This window comes from Tamandua tetradactyla, chromosome 6, assembly GCF_023851605.1.
Source record: "Tamandua tetradactyla isolate mTamTet1 chromosome 6, mTamTet1.pri, whole genome shotgun sequence".
Lineage (NCBI taxonomy): Eukaryota > Metazoa > Chordata > Mammalia > Pilosa > Myrmecophagidae > Tamandua > Tamandua tetradactyla.
The window spans coordinates 50,655,099-50,673,185 of NC_135332.1; the positions used below are offsets into that span (position 1 = coordinate 50,655,099).

At 37.0% G+C, this 18,087-nt stretch overlaps 1 protein-coding gene and 1 long non-coding RNA gene across 3 annotated transcripts in view; one reads left to right on the forward strand and one right to left on the reverse strand.

Annotated features, from left to right (window-relative positions):
- UTP6 (UTP6 small subunit processome component) overlaps window positions 1–8,737 on the reverse strand; it is a 44,322-nt gene extending 35,585 nt beyond the window's left edge. For both annotated transcript variants that reach the window (XR_013177716.1, XM_077165267.1), the window contains exons 1-2: window positions 8,553–8,737; window positions 2,886–2,970 (exon numbers count right to left, since the gene is read on the reverse strand). Coding sequence is in view for 1 of the 2 variants with exons in the window: in XM_077165267.1 (XP_077021382.1) it covers window positions 2,886–2,970; window positions 8,553–8,644 (177 nt within the window). In the remaining variant the exon portion in view is untranslated. The remainder of the gene's footprint in view (window positions 1–2,885; window positions 2,971–8,552) is intronic.
- Window positions 8,738–8,800: 63 nt separating this feature from the next.
- Window positions 8,801–17,627, forward strand: LOC143686019 (uncharacterized). The gene is made up of 3 exons (XR_013176860.1): window positions 8,801–8,959; window positions 15,472–15,590; window positions 17,608–17,627. It is a non-coding gene; the product is annotated as an uncharacterized LOC143686019 (long non-coding RNA).
- The last annotated feature ends 460 nt before the right edge of the window (window positions 17,628–18,087 follow it).

Consider the following 18,087-nt stretch of genomic DNA (forward strand, 5'->3'; position numbering starts at 1 on the left):
TCACTGAAAATTCACAAATACATACAAAAACCAGCAACCTTAGATACAAACAAAGTAAGTTACTCAAATCATAAGACTTATAAGATATATAATATTAATCTAGCTTTCCAAACAATGGTCTGGTCTACAACAGTGTACTCAAACTTACAGTTAAAAAAAAAAGCCTTCTTCAAACAAAATCTTAGCTGATGCATAAACAAAGCAGATGGAGTTGTTTTAACTGAAACAGGAGTGACAAGTCTCACTGGCTCTTCCAACCCTCACCTTCTGAGACTTAGAAACCCTAAGGCTATCTAAAACCATAGCTATTAAATTTTTCTCTTAGCCTCTACTTAAAGACTACTAGAGACAAAAAGCTCAGATATCACAAGACTGTATTGCTTCATTTAGAACTTTAATCGCATATTTCAACCACACAGAACACCCATACACCCACCTACACAGCTACTTAAAAGTCTACATTTTACCATATTTGCTTCCAATCTTTTATAGAAATAAAACATTTTGAATAAAGGTGAAGCCCTCTATGTATCTGTCTCTGATTTCATTCCTCCGCAGAGGTAATGACTATCTTTACTTTGGTGCTTATTATTTCCAAGCATGGCTTTATATATTATATATTATTATAGTATATATTATACAATAATATATATTATATATTATATTATTATAATGTCATCTTGTATGTTTTTGAACTTTATGTATATATATACTATACACATATTTCCACTCAACATTGACCTTATACATATCCCAGTTGACACGTGGCATTTGAGTTCATTCTTTTTAACTGCTGTATAGTATCCCATTGTATGAATGTGCAATTTACTTATCCTTTCTCCTGCTGATGTGTATTTGTTTCCAATTTCTCCCTACTGCAAAATTCTGCAATTAATATTCTTGTATATTACTTTCTTTTGAACAAATGCAGGAACATCCATAGTGTATATACCCACTTCCACTTCTAATATGTAAGCTCCATAAGGCTAGGTAGGGCTTTTGTTTCAGTTATTGCTGTACCCATTGCCTTGAATAGTGATATGCAGTGACAGATACACAGTGAGTGCTCAATATTTACTGCATGAATGTATGAATAAAATTGTTGGGTCACAGGGTATATGCATTTTCTACTTTATATGATATTACCAAATTGCTATTCTAGTGGTTGTACCAATTATCTACCACAAGTCATATGAGTTCCACAACTCTAACACTGGGGACAGCCAATTTGATGGGTAAAGCCCTCAATCTTGGGGTTTGCCCTTATGAAACTAATTTCTGCAAAGGAGAAGCTAAGACTACTTACGATTATGCCTAAGAGTCACCTCCAGAGAACCTCTTTTGTTGCTCAGATATGGTTTCTCTGTCTAAACGAACTCCACAGGTGAACTCACTACCCTCCCCCCTACAGGGAACATGACTCCCAGGGATGTAAATCTCCCTGGCAACATGGGAAATGACTCGAGGATGAACCTAGTCCCAGCATCATGGGATTGAGAAAGACTTATTGACCAAAAGGGGTAACAGAAATGAAACAAAATAAAGTTTCAGCGGCAGAGAGATTTCAAATAAACTTGAAAGGTCATTCTGGAGGTTATTCTTATGCAGTATATAGATATCCCTTTTCAGGTTTTGGTGTATTGGAGTAGTCAGAGGGAAATCCCTGAAACTGATGAACTATAATCCAATAGCCTTGATTCCTGATGCGTGAATAACTATAGCACTTTTAAGGTGTGACCGTGTGATTGTGAAAACCTTGTGGCTGATACTCCCTTTATGCAGTATCTGGATAGATAAGTAGGAAAAAAATAAATAAATAATTTGGGGGTGATGGGATGTTTGGGGTATTTTTTTTTACTTTTATTCTTATTTTAATTTTTTTGGAGTAATAAAAATATTCAAAAATTAATTGTGATGATCAGTGTACAGCTATATGATGAAACTGTGAATCACTGACTGTACAATTTGGATGATTATATGATATGTGACTATATGCTCTCTCAATAAAATTACATTTAAAAAAAATATAATCTTGAGCTTAACACAATGCTCTAAATATGGCCTTATAAGTACCAAACACTTTTTACAAGCCAGTATTTTCTGAGAGCCTGTCTCCAATGTCCTCTGATTAGCTCACCTACTCAACACTTAACTTTAGTTAATGTAGTCAACTGAATATATTTTTGACATAATATGCTCTTAGCCCACTTTGAGTTTACAATCAACTATTAACCCTAGGACTTCTTCCAAAAACATTGATCCATGGACAAGTCTCATATATCATTGGTTCACTAGATTTTTATTATTTTCAGCTCAGAACTTTCGTTTTATAACATTTTTTTCTTATTACAGGGTTTTTTCTGAATTCTGATTTCTGTCTGACATATTAGTTATTCTTTCCCCATTTGAAAATTGCTCTGGCATGTATGTTTTTCTTCACTCAAAATCATCCATCCATTTACAGAATGGAAGAACTCTGCAACATTCCTTTATCCAGGTTGATCTACTGACACAAAAGTATTAATTTTACAACCTTTTACTACAGCTGAACTCACACTCTTACTGCACAAGAGGCAGACTATTAAATCTCCTGCTAAAATCCAGATACACTGTGTTTCTGGCAGTCTCTCATCAATTAACTTTACAGGAAAAAAACAAAAGGGAGCTCAGTTAAGCAAGAACTTAAGCCTTAATGGAACAATGCTACTCCAAACAATCATCTCTACTTCTTATTTGTTCAAAAATAACCTGTTCAAAAAAATAACTAAAAAAAAAATTACCCGTTTAATAACTGGTACAATTTTGTAGAAAATTATTGTCAAGCTCCTCATTCTATAATAATTTAAAATGTGAGGGGATTAAAAAGTAATAAATTATTCACTTACTTGAACATAATTGATAAAGTCTTCCTTAAGAAGGGTTCTTCGCTGTATTTTGTATTCTAGATCTGAAGCCTTCTTAATAATAGCCCTGAGGAAAAAACCATTTAAAATATAACATATAAAAAGAGCAGAGGTTAAATATCTTTGTTTGGTTTTAAGTTTATTTTTAATACATTTTAAAACACGTATTTACCAAGACACAAAATTCCCTAATATAATTATTTACAGTAAGCATTTTTTTTTATGACCATTTCACCATTTTAGTGGTATTTAGTACATTTACAAAGTTGTGGAAATACCACATCTATTTCCCAAATATTTTCATCATCCCAAAAGCAAACCCTATATTCATTAAACGGATGCTCCTCCCCATCTCTCCCTCCCCCAGCCCATAGTAACCATCAATCTGTGATCTGTCTCTATGGATTTACCTATTGTGGATATTTCATATAAATGGAATCATGCAATGTATGACCTTTCATGTCCGGCTTCTTTCACTTAGCATAATGATTTCAAGGTTCATCCATGTTGTAGCATTCCTTTTATGACTTTTATGACTGAATAATATTTCATTATATGGATATACCACAATTTGTTAATCCATTTATCCATCGATGGACACTTGGGTTGTTTCTGTCTCTTGGCTATTGTGAACAGTGCTGCTATGAGCTTGCATGTACATGAGCATGTTTGAGGAGCAAGCCTTCTCCTACATGATTCCTTGTGTGTTTTTAATAGCTTTTATAAAAATCACCTTAATCTATTGCCAAATCATCTACATTCCCATAAGCAAAGCAAATAATATTAAGTACTTTATATTACTTATGTGTAGTACTGGTAAACTTCTCTTTTCCTCCAAATTCAGTTCACTTAAGTTTTAATAGTAAGCAAATCTCTTTACTAAATTATTCTAATTTTTTAATTTTCAACTTTAAAAAGAAAAAAAACAGAACATACATTATTCCCCAGTACACATGGACCATTCTCCAAGATAGACATATCTTAGGTCACAAAACAATAAATTCAAAAATATTGAAATCATATAATGTATCTTCTCTGACCATAATAGAATAAAGCCAGAAATCAATAACAGAGGGAAAAACGGAAAATTCACAAAAATGTGGAAATTAAACAACGTACTCTTAAATAACCAATGGGTAAAGAAGAAATCACAAGAAAAATTAGGAAATATCAAAGGCGAATGAAAATGAAAATACAACACACCAAAACTTACAGGACGCAGTAAAAGCAGTGCTGCGAGGGAAATTTATAGCATTAAATGCTTACATTAAAAAAGAAGAAAGATTTCAGATCAGAGCCCTAACCTCAAAACTGGAATAACTACAAAAAGAAGAGCAAACTAAACCCAAAGCAAAGCAGAAAGAAAAAAATAACAAAAACTAGAGTACAGACAAATGAAACAGAGAAGAGAAAAACAACAGATAATCAACATAACCAAACTGTGGTTTCTTAAAAAGATCAATATAACTGACACTTTAACCTAGACTGATGAAGAAAAAAGAGAGAGGAAACACAAACGACTAAAATCAGACATAAAAAAAGGGAAATTACTACGGACCCCACTAAAATAAAGAAGCACTATAAGAAGATACTACAAACAACTATAGCCCACAAATTAGAACCTAGATGAAATGAACAAACTACCTAAACTGACTCAAGAGGAAAGAGAAGATCTCAAGAAACCAATAACTAGTAAAGAGATTGATTCAATAAACAAAGACTTTCCAACAAAGAAAAGCCTAGAATCAGATGGCTTCACAGGGGAATTTTACCAAACATTCTAAGACTTAACATCTATCCTACCCAAAGTTTCCCAAAAAACTGTAGAGGAAGAAATTCTCCCTGATCATTCTATGAGGCCGACATTACCCTCATACCAAAGCCAGATAAAGACAGCACAAGAAAAGAAAATTACAGCCAATATCCCTTATGAATGAATATAAATGTAAAAATCCTCAACAAAATACTAACAAACCTAACCTAAAACCACATTAAAAGAATTATACATCATGATCAAGTGGAATTTATCCCAGGTACACAAGGGTGATTCAATATAAGAAAATCAGTAAATGTTAAACACATCAACACAACAGGAAAAAAACAAAAAAAACCACGATCATCTCAAATGAAGTAGAAAAGGCATTTAATGAAATCCAACATCCCTTCTGACACAAACAATTAGGAAACTAGGAATGAAAGAAGACTTCCTCAACATAATAAAAGGCATATATGAAAACCCTACAACTAGACAGAAACCTCAAACTTTATCAGCCTTTCTTGTGTGAAGGTAACCTCTTATCCATGCCTTAATCTGGACATTTTCATGGTCTTAAAACTGTAAACTTGCAACTTAATAAATTCTCCCTTAAAAAAAAAAAAAAAGAAACCCCCACAACTAACATTATACTGTACTGTAAAAGACTGAAAGCTTTCTCTCTAATATACGGAACAATACAAGGATACCCACTATCACCACTGTTACTCAACACTGTACTGGAAGTTCTAGCTTGAGTAATTAGGCAAGAAAAAGAAATAAAAGGCATCAAAATTGAAAGGGAATACGTAAAACGTTTCCTATTTGCAGATGACATGAGTCTATATACCAAAAAAACCTGAAAATATCCACAACAAAGCTACTGGAACTATTAAACGAATTTGGCAAATTGGCAGGGTACAATATCAATATTCAAAAAAAATCAGTAATGTTTCCATATGGTAGTAATGAACAATCTGAAGAAGAAACCAAGAAAAAGAATTCCATTTACAATAGCAACTAAAAGACTAGGAACAAATCTAACCAAGGATGAAAAGGACTTGTACACAGAAAACAATGGCACTTTTTAAAAGAAGTCAAAGAAGTCCTAAATAAATGGAAGGAGGGGTGCAAGGGTAGTTCAGTGGTAGAATTCTCATCTGCCATGCGGGAGACCCAGGTTTGATTCTCAGCTTTTCAAACAAACAAACCAACAAAAACAAACAAAATTGAACAAATGGGCTACTCACATGGGAAAGAATGAAAGGTGACCCTGTCATACAGCATACATTAAAACAAAAAAAAGAAAAGAAAAGAAAAAAACTAAATAAATGGAAGGATGTCCTGGGTTCACAGATTAGAAGACCGAATATTAAGATGTTGATTCTACCCAAAGCAATTTACAGATTCAATGGAATCCCAATCAAAATTCCAATACCTCTCTTTGCAGGAATGGAAAAGTCAATCACCAAATTTATATGGAAGGGTAAAGGGCCCCAAATAGTCAAAGTATCTTGAAAAAGAAGAACAAAGTTGGAAGACACTTGCTGATTCAAAAACTTATTACAAAGTCACAGTAATCAAAACAACATGATACTGGTACAAGTATAGAAATATAGAACAATGGAATCGAATTGAGAGTTCAGAAACCAACCCCCACATTTATGGCCAACTGATTTTCAACAAGGGTGAAAAAGCCCACTCAATTGGGCAAGAATAGACTCTTCAATAAATGGTGTTGAGAAAACTGACTGTCCATGTGCATAAGAATTAATGTGGACCCCTACACCTCAAACCATATACAAAAATCAATTCAAAGTGGATCAAACACCTAAATCTAAGAACCAAAACTATAAAACTCCTAGAAGAAAATGCAGGGAAACATCTTCGTGACCTTGTGTTAGGCAATGATTTCTTAGACTTCACACTCATAGCACAAGCAACAAAAAAACAAATAGGTAAATGGAATCTCATCAGAATTTAAAACTTCTGTGCATCAAAGGACCTTATCATGAAAGTAAAATGACAATCTACACAACGGGAGAAAATATTTGGAAACCACACATACAATAAGGGCTTAATATCTAGAATAAACCCTTAAACTCAAAAAGAAGACAAACAACCCAATTTAAAAATGGGCAAAAGACTTGAATAGACATTTCTCCAAAGAAGATATACAAATGGCCAAAAAGCACATGAAGAGAAACTCAACATCATTAGCCATTAGGGAAATGGAAATCAAAACCACAATGAGATACCACTTCGTACCCATCAGAATGGCTACTATTTAATAAACAGAAGACTACAAATGTTGGAGAGGATGTGGAGAAATTGGAAAACTTATTTCTGGTGGGAACGTAAAATGGTACAGCTGCTGTGGAAGACATTTTCACAGTTCCTCAGAAAGTTAAGTATAGAATTACCATATAACCTGGCAATACCACTTCTAGGTACATACCAAAAGCATTGAAAACAGGGACTTAAACAGATATTTGCACACCAGTGTTCATGGTGGCATTATTTGCAGTTGGCAGAAGATAAAAGCAACCCAAGTATCCATCAACAGATAAAAGGAAAAAGAAAATGTAGCATATACAGAGAATGGAATAATATTCAGCCTTAAAGAGGAATGAAGTTCTGATACATAGATGAACCTTGAAGACATCAAGTTGAGTGAAATAAACCTGAAGCAAAAGGAGAAATATTTATGATTTCACTGATACAAAATAATTAGAATAATGAAACTAATAAACTCAGAATCTAGAATACAGGTTACCAGAGGACAGGGTTGATTAGGGGAAGGGAGTTAAGGCTTAAAATGTACAGTTTCTACTTGAGACCATGGAAAACTTCTAGTAATGCATGGTGGTAATGGTAGCACAACACTGTGACCATAATTAACAGCCCTGAATTATATATTTGAATGTGATTAAAAGGCTAAATTTTAGGTTTTATATTTGTTACTAGAATAAAACAAAATTAAAAATCCATGAAACTGCACAACATAGTGAACCCTAAGTTAAACTATGGACTACAGTTAATAGTACAATTATAAAAATGCGCTTTTATATGTGCAAGTATAACAAACGTGCTACACCAATGCAAGATTTTAATAATAGGATAGTATATAGGAATCCTGTACTTTACTCATGATTGTTTTGTAAAGCCACAACTTCTTGTAATTAAAAAAATAAAAAGAAATAAAGAAACTATAGATCGTCTTTACCTAAAGAAGATAAAGGGCTGGCATGGCCCTACAAAGGACTTATAGAAGACACACTGCCTTTAGCTAAACCGTGAACTACACAACATGTGTGTATTGGGGGAATTTACTGCCTTTACTAATAACAATGACTAACATTTACATTGCTTTGTTCTGTGTTTCCTTAATAGATGTTTCACGGCTTACTGTCACATTGCTAAACTCAATCATTGTAAAATGAAAAAAATTAAAGCAAAAAAACCCTATTAAATTAGTTTTAACAAATTACTGAGTGCCAGTCACTGAGATAGAATACAAAATTGAATTAAACGGTCCCCAGATCGAGACTTCTCCTGGGCTGCCACGTGTCTCTCTTCACATCTCTACAGCAATCCACTCTATTACAATTAACTTAGCAGCACACTGCGCTGTAATCAAAATGTTTCCTCTCCAACACACACACAGTAGTACTGTGAATTCCTGATGGGCTGGGACTCTGGTTCTATAATTTTTATACTAAGAACCGGTTCCTTGAAGCACTGTCAGCCTGTTTGATGGGTAAACAGACAGATGGACGGACGGATTTCAAATTCTGGGCATCATTAGAAATGGGCTGCCATCCCGTCCCCGCCATACACATTCCCCCAACCTCCCCCACCTGCCCCAGTTCTTCCTCTTTCTCAGCCTCTCTCACTTAATTTCCGCATGACTGAACAGTCCAACGCGCTCCAGCTGTTCCAATTCAGGAAGTCGATCTTCTATGCGTTCCTGAATTATCTCAGCCATGAGGTCCAAACGCTACAACCCGGTAGAGAATTTGAGAACGATCAACACGCGCAAGAAGGTACCACCTCCTATTCCATCGACCCAGCCTTTACGCTCACACGTACGACGTAAGACGCTCACTAGGTCCCGCCTCTTCCGCTTCCGCCGCCTCTGCTGGTGGGACGTGCTCTTTGCTCTATGCCTGCTGTCACCTCCCTGTGGTTGATTGTGAGATTGCAGCGGGAACCCTCGGAGCCCCGGAAAGGAAGACCGGCGCGAGTAGAGGGGCGGGGCTTCGATGGAGAGAGGCTGGAAGCGCGCTAGGCTGGACGTGGGGTAGGCTGGACGTGGGCTAGGCTGGATGTGGACGGGGATCGAAAAAGCCCTTTGGGATCTAGAAGAGTTACCTGAAGAAAGCATAAAATGCATTTTACGCGGGATATCGTCTCCTTTTTTTTCCTGCTCACATCTAACATCTAACTTTCTAAAATCAAAGAGAAAAAATGAAATAAAAAAAGGGAAGGATATCGTTTAATTATAGTAAACATTTCAGTAAGTCGCTAATCAAAATCGTAGGTGATGCTAAGATAGGCCTGGCTACCGAAAACAGTTTCTTTGCATTAGGTTAGATTTAATGAAACAAGTATAGTAACTCTAGTTTTCACTTGCTGCTGAGAATCTCTGCTTGGCTGATTTTTTTTTTTTTTCTTTTCTTGCTGATTGATTTTATAAATGGAGAGAAATATTTATTATTTAAATAATCCATCTGGCTTTGTAGACAAGATCTTTCAAAATACATGATCCTGGCTGGGTAGCGATATAACTTTTTTTTTCTTTTTTTTGGAAAGGGAGCTCCTAGTATTGAAAGGTTTAAGCTACCAAAATCAATCAATCAATAAATTATAAACCTTCCTTAAACTTTTGCCCAAGCAACTTAGCATTTATAAGAAAACTACCAGGTAACCCAACTTGGAAGCACATTGCTGGTGGAATTACTAAACCTAAAATAGTAACTTCTGCAAGATGATAAAAAGCCAAAGCAGGAGTTCTTGCTAGACCTGTTTATTTCAACATTTGCCTTAGCACCTTGATCCTCTGTGTGATTTATAAAAAGGGAATAGGCTTAGCAGTTAACCGTGTTCCACCTTATCTGTGCCTTTCCTTTCTTTTTTTTCCTTTCACATTTTACCTGTTAGTCTCAGAACTGAGGCGAAGATTGGCTTGGGTTTCATCATTTCTTCATTCTCTCACTGTAAGGTATGAAGGAAGTAGAACAAAACTATGGATGAAAAGGAAGATGAAATTTCTTTATAATAGGAAAATCTCTGTGGGCCATGTTAAGTTGGAGAGGAAATGACACTAGATAGTAAGTTCCAAATGGACAGAGATTTTTTTTTCCTGTTTTTATCGTTAGATACCTACAAGTAAGAATATGGCCTAGCATATATTAGGCTCTCTAGAAATACATATTTCCCCAGGGGAAGCTCTCTAGAAATGCATATCAGAATAAGGAAGGATAACTCACTAAACGTCTTTAGGTACAAGAAAGTCCACAAACTGACAGATTGTAATGTCTCATTTCAAGGCAAATTTAATAGACACCTTGCCAAGACAATTAAAATTTTTAAAATCAACCTAACTGTAAATACTCTCCGCTCTTATTTTGAAATCTAACTTCTATCTTTATCTTGCTCTAAGAATTGTCCGAAAAGAAATGGTAAAGACTTCTTTTGTTACTTCTGCATCTCACAATAATAGCTATCACTTCGCTAGTGCTTACTGTGTTCTGCCATTATGTGCATTGTTTTTATAGTGCTCAAAATATTAACTTATCTAATCACTATCACATACATGTATTTCAATACAATTGAAAGGACTCTGTCCAACAGATAACAAGCACCTACTAAAAAAAGCCCAATACAGCAGGAGAAACTGTGTTTACCTAGTGCCCACTAGGTAGGTTTTAGAAACCCTGGCTGAACGCCTAGGGATGGAGAAAAAGTGCTCTTGGATTCTTGAGCTCCTTGGGAAACTTAACATTTTTTTAAAATCTCCTATTTTATCTTTAAAATTTGCAACAGACTTATTGCAAAGGGTTCTAGATTGTAAGCTCTCACAGCAGTCACATATATTCAGGAGGTATAACTGTTCATTCTAAATTCTGAGATGCTGAGCTGTTTGTATATAACATGGTCTTTCCCAGAAACTTAAGGTATTTATGTGACACCTGAGACTCAGAGTTAGAGCTCTAAAGCTATGAAAGTCAACACTACCCAATATAGGAACTGTTTAAAAAGTTGAAAAAGTGCTCAGACTTCAAGTAGAGACATTAATGAAGCTGATCTGGATAAGACGAAGGTATATATATATATCAGAAGACTGGGTAAAGGATGATATCGTCCATGTTTTAAAACTTCAACTTCTGTGTGAGACTAAAAGGAGAGACTTTATTTGGTGCAAAATTTATATCTTGGGTAGTACATTTTCTAATTTAACCTGTATGGTCAGTTTAGTTAACACCTTAAGTACATGGACTATTGAATAGGGCATGAGATTTTGTTGGTTTGTCCAGGTCAGTGGGATGCCCCGATAAATCCCAGAGAGATTTGGACAGTGAATAAAGAAGTATTTGCAAAGTCCCCTTGGGGGAATGGGGAGAAAGGGGACAATATATATATATATATATATATTTTTTTTTTACATGGGCAGGCATCGGGAATCGAGCCCAGGTCCTCGGGCGTGAAAGCAAGCACTCTTACCTGCTGAGCCACTGTGCCCCGTCCAGGGACAATATTCAACTTCCCCATTTGGAGAATTTCTGATATTCTAGCAAGCAGTGGGGACAACCAAATCAATAGTCTGAGCCCTCGGTCTTGGAGTTCACCCTTATGAAACTTATTCCTGCAAAGAATAGGCTAAACCTACTTAAAATTATGCCTAAGAGTCACCCCAGAGAACCTCAAATGTGGCCTCTCTTTCTAAGCTGACAAGGCAAGTGAACTCAGCTGGAAGGGCACATGGCAAGCAAGGCATCATCTGCTAGCTTTCTTTCCTGGCTTCCTGTCTCATGAAGCTCCCCAGAAGGCATTTTCCTTCTTCATCTCCAAAGGTTGCTGGCTTGTGGGCTCTCGTGGCTATGTCATTCCTCTCTGGCTCTCTCTGAATCTCCTTTGGCTTCTCTTTCAAGCAGCTTCCCCTGGGGCATTTTCTTTCTTCATTTCCAAAGGTCTCTGCTTGTGTCAGCTCTGTCCCCTCTCTCTCGGATGAGAGAGACCCTGAACTTCATCGGCCTTCTTGAACCAAGGCAGCATCTGTGTTTGTGAGCTGGATTGAGCATGGGGATGGCTCTGGTTCACCACGATGATAGGAGCAACAATGGGCAACCCTCAGTGGTGGTGTTGGATGGTATCACGGGCTGGGCTGGTACTCTCCAAGCTGAGGTCATCTCAAATGGCAAATTCATGCACTGGGGCAGTATCATTGGAGGAAAGCAGTCTGAGTTCTGGATTCAAATGTCCCCTCCCACCTCCCACATAAACCAGTGGATTTATAAACGTAAGCAGAGGAAAGAATCCAAGCCTTTCTGTTAAGAGATAAAAGTCAGAACTTGGGCCTCCTGGCTCCTTCACCTGCATTTCAGAGCTTCCCCTCATTGCTCTCTTCTCCTATTCATTAGTACATAGCATGAACAAATCTAAAAAGGAACTGTGAGACACATTACGTGCCTGCCTGGGGCAAGTTTCTTGGGTGAAAGCTCTCTTTATTCCATTGTAGAAAACCAGGACGGACCAAGTCACCAGAAACCAACACATGAGGCTAACTCGGGCTGACGCCTCTGATTTCTCCACGTTTCTCAGTCCAAGACCAGAGGCCCCATCACAGACCCGCAGACCCAGAGAGACCCTTCCAGGGCATGGCAGCTAAACGCTGCTCATCCTGGGATGTCCACAGCTAAGATGTGGGACTCCTGCAGCTACCCCAAGGTTCATGGTTGAGACCAAAGAAATCCTAGTACTGGCATGAACTACTGAGTTGAATGTGATCTGAACTGACACATTGTCAGAGTTTTATGTCTTGGTAACAGATTTATCTGGAAAACCTCTGAATTCAGTGCATCAATCTATTTTAACAAGACTGTGTTCACTGACACTGAAGGTCTGAGATTTATTTGTGCTTTTGTATTTTATTCATGGTTCTAGTTCAAAAGATTCACCACTTGACTTGTGATTTTCTATGGATCAGGAGGAACATAAATGACTCCAAGAATCAAGGACAATAACACCCAAGAGAGGAAGGAAGGTTTATGCATTCATTTCTAACTACCTGACCAGTATTCCCAGAGATGTTCTCTGCAGGGGCTACAAGGTGCTGTAGGTCATGAAAAGTCATGGGATACAGATGGATACAGGCACAAATCCCACCCTAAAGGAGCTCACAGGGTGGTACATAAAAAGTACCATTGAGGCCCAGATCTTGGGAAGGGATAAACAGGAACCTGAGTCATGAGAGAAGTTTCAGGGAGAGTTTCCTACAGGCCATGGGCCAATGGGTCTGAATCACCTGATCTGCCCCAGAGAACAAAAAGAATCAAGAAATATGACATATGTGAGCGAAATCATCTCTGACATTGATATTGCAGTGAAGCATCATGAATGCAAGATGCAGGAGTGGAAAGAATGAAGGAGTAAGGTCACCCTGGCATTCAAAGTATTTTTCCCTAGGTTCACCGATGAATTCCAGAAGAGACTGCTGAGATACAAGCAAGTTCGGTCGAGTTTCCACGTGTGCATGTGCTTAGAAGGTGGCACCCTGGCATTTTGGGAACTTGAAAAGCTACAAACTAGGAGTCGTGGTGACCAGTAAATACATTGGCTGTTGTAGGGATCGAGCCTTTTTGAAAAATCACAATCATTGACTCAAAATGCTCCAAGATTTCTAATGTTCCTAATCACCCACCAAAAATAAATTCCAGTCTTTTCTCTATCAAAATAAAATCCTTTGCCTCCATTTCAAATTTTTTTGCCCAAATGGTCAGTAAAAAAATAACCAAGCAGATACCCAAATCAATAGGCCATGCCCTCAATCATGAGGCTTACTCTTGTGAAGCTTATATAGGGAGCAGAGAAGCTTAGATTACCTATAGGCATGCCTAAGAGTTACTTCTGGAGGACCCCTGTTGTTGCTCAGATGTGGCCTCTGTCTCTATAAGCCCAACTCTGCAAATTAAATCACTGCCCTCCCCCCTATGAAGGATATGACATCCAGTCGTGAAAGTCTCCCTGGAGATGTTGAAGAAGACTCCCAGGGATGAATCCAGACTTGGCACCGTGGGATCAACAATAACATCCTGACCAAAAGGGGGAAAAGAAGTGTAATCAATAAAGTAATCAATGGCAGAGAGAGTTCAAATAGAGTCAAGAGGCTACTCTGGAGGTTGCTGTTATGCAAGCTTCAGGTAGACCTTGCTACCTATCATAACCTGCCAACCCCCAACCAGGACCATTCCAGCCGATCCTAAAGAACACTTAGGGAAGTACATAAGATTCCACAAGGGTTCCAGGCACTAGAGTAACTTTCCAGAAACCTACAACTTCCAATGGGTCCCTTGTCCAGATAAGCCCTGAAACCTAGCCCAGCCTCTCCAGAAGATCAGATAGTTCCATCTCCCTATCCCATATTAGTGACAGACCTTTCCAATATCAAAAATTTAGAATTGCCATAGCCCAAACAACCCCAAAGAGATGTACAGAAAGATCAACGATGACGGTGGATTTATACATAGAAGATAGGACTTAACAAATGAATATGAATGCTGAATCATTAAATTGATATCTCTTTTAGTCTCCAGTATTTTAGAGCAGCTAGAAGTAGAAACCTAAAATTGTGAAATAGTAACCCATGTTAAAGTCTGAAATATGTTCTACAACTAATTGTGGTGCTGTGCTTGGAAATTTATAGCTTTTTTGTATATATGTTATTGTTCACCAAAACAGAAGGGGAAAAAAGTCAATTGTGATGATAAAAAAGTATTTAAGCCTTCTAGCCTCCTATATTCTGGAGCAGCTAGAAGGAAAAATATGAGAAGATGATATCGTAGCCCATGACAAACTCTGGGATCTGTCCTGTAACTACGTTTTGAAGAGTGCTCTGAAAACTATTGCTTTTTTTTATTTCTTTGTTTTGTATATACGTTATACTATTCAATAAAAAAAGCTATAAAAAAAAGTAACAAAGAAAAAAGGACAGGACAAGGTATTGTGATATGCTAGAAACCAAAGTACAATAAAAACAGACTCAGAGGTTCCCAGATAAAGTAGCCATCACAGGAAGTTTAAGTGTGTCTCTATGTTTTAGAAATTAGAAGTCAAGATTATGAAATTCATTGAAGAACTAATAGCTATAATATTGAAAAATAAAGTAACTGAATTTAGAAACGCAATCAATGATTTTCCCAGCAGAGTCGAGCACACTGAAGACAGATTTAGAACACTGGGAGGTGGGTCCCGTGTGTGGGACCAATTTAGAACACATATATCCAGGGATTACTTTAGATATCAGTGAGTCCTCAGTATCTATCTGCCTATTTGTGCATCATTCTTCTCCAGAAGGACTTAACCTCAGTGGGCAGGAGGTTGCTGTGTACTAAGAATGTAACGACATTTTTACTCAGGAAACAGCAGACACGAATATTAAAGGGTTTCTGATGGTCCTGTTGACTCTGAAGGTTGGTTGCAGCTCATTTCTAGAAGGGAGCTACAGGAAAAGCATGGAGTTACACTTGGACCCAGCTGCGCGACTGCATGGAGCATCCTTTATATATGGTTGTTTTTTTTTTTTTTTTTTTTTAGGTGCATAATCCAGGAATCAAACCCGGGTCTGCTGCATGGAAGGTGAGCATTATACCACTGAACCATCCATGCACCCTGGAGCATCCTATATAGATTGTATCTTGGAATGATACACTTAGGTACGTAGTCTAGAAATTTCACTCTAGCAACTGTGGAGTAGATGGATTGAGGTTTTGAAGATGCAAGAAGGACATGAAATTGCAGACAAAGTCCCTAGGAGACTGGGCAGGAAAGACGATTGACCCTGAGCTAAGGAGGTGGCTGTGGGAAGGAGAATAGGGCAACCACCAAACAGCAGACTGAATGATTGTTGGAGGCACCAAATCCACACCAAGAAGGAAAACAATATTACTTTAGGTGACTGAATGACCACTGGTGGAGAGATTGAGCCCTAAAAACAAATATTGCAAAGAGACCTGAGTCTGTCAAGGCCAGATATTAAGTGTGAACCTCAATAATTTTTGGAGAAAGAATAAACTAAAGCAGAGAGAGAGGGATAAAGTGTGTAGTCCAGTTTCAGTGTTTAATAGCATCAGGCCATAGCAGCCTGAGTAAAGAGAAAATACTAAACCGTGCTCAGTGATGGTCATATACACAGAAAACATAAAGAATAGGAGTAGACTGAAACAGCAATGGTGACAGAAATCCCAATGTCAAATCAGTTATTTTGTAGAATGAGAATTCAAAATGCAGTGTAAAGTTGTAACTATTTTAAAGTTACCTAATTTCAAAATGTGATGTATATTATTTCCATACCCTAATGAATTACCCAAGTGTACTCTGAAAAAAAAAAGAGAGAAGCCAAAGATCCCAGCAGATGACAGCCAAGTGCCTTCCCAGCTGATGTAAGTGTTTCAGATCCATTGGCCCTTCTTGAGTCAAAGTATCTTTACCTGGATGCCTTACTTTGGACATTTTTATAGCCTTAGAACTGTAAACTTGTAACTTAATAAGTTTTCTTCACAAAAGTCATTCCATTTCTGGTATATTGCATTCTGGCAGCTTTAACAACAACAACAACAACAAAACAGATTTACACGTATTTAGAAATCTTTAGAGGACTACAGTTAAAACTTGTGCAGTTATGTGAGTTATACTATGATTAAGAAGAAAAAAGTAATTGCCAGCCAGTCTTTTTGAGGAAGTCATTCTCTTCAAGAGCTTCAACTATTAATTTTACATGTGTGTGATGATATTGTGAATTACTGATTATATATGTAGAATGGAATGATCACATATTGGGAATGTTTGTGTTTCTTTCTGTAAATTTTTTTTTAATTAATAAAAAAATTTTTTTTTAATTTACATATGTGGAAAAATACAGAAATACAGAAACACAAACAAAACTTGCTCCCTCTCCAAAAGAGCTCATGCAAATTTTACATTGTAACAAACAATATTTTAGTATTAGTTTTAATATAAATTGTTGTGTTTTTTCCAGATTGTCAAGTAAGATTGATCCCAGAAAGATGTTCCCGATTCATTGAATGACTTTGAGAAAGCCTTGACTTTCATTGCCGTGCTCATGAGCAAGTTTGGAAAACAGGGAAGGGACAGGGAGGTTTCAGTTAGGGTCCCAAGACAATCTGTTAAGATGAACATAGCCAGATGTTTGCAAATCAAGTTAACGCTTCTATTTTTGCCTTCAAAGTACTTAAACATAAGCTTCAAAATAAATTTGAACTTTTTCTTGGACTATTCACATTGTCACAGCTGATAACTCTGAATTCACAGATAACTCAGTGGTTAAAAGCAGCAGAGGAAGAAACACCCATCTTTTTTTTTTTTTTTAAATTTGGTAAAAGGAAGTACCTAATTTCAGAGATAATGACAGGCAAAGCACCTGGAATCCCATCCCCCTACCTCATTTGGAGTGCCCTGTCTGCCTCTCCCACACAGAGTGCTCTCATCAACTTCAAAGTCAGAGCAGAAGTGATAGATACTGACTGGTCTTTGATGCCTAAGAATATCGGAGCCTTCAGTTTGATGCGAATGCAAAGCGTGTGCACTTTTCAAACCTTTCATGTTATCTCACATTTCTAACAACAAAAGCTGAAAACTTTGATGTGACACACATTACACACGTTAAAATATTTGGAACCAGTAACTTTTCATTTCTTTTTCTATTACTTATAGCTTCTTTTACTTCGCGAACCACGCTGGATAGTAAATTACTTCTGGCATGCAGCCTTGTCAGCTTGCCAGTTTTCAACTGGAGCAAGTTTTTACAGCCAAGCTAATAAGCCCTGAAAATTAGGAGGTAAGTATAATGGAAATAATGGCATGGTCTTTAAGTGTAGGAGCATGGAATGACAACATGAAATTCCAAAAGATTCTATTTTTAAAGTTTTTTATTCTAATGGATTTTTTTTAACTTAGATTATTCTAGTTCAGAACATGTAAATCGCGAGGGTTTCTTTTAATTAGTTAAAAGTAATTTTGTGGGGGGGGTTCTGTGGCTCAAGTTATTGCTTTTTTGCAAACTCAAAAAAATACAAAAAAGAAAACCAAGAATATAGCAGTTTGGGGATAACAACCTGCTATTAAAGCAAACTGACATTTTGGAAAAACATGTTCTCAAATGATTGGCTTTCAAGATAGGGTCTGGTGATTGTT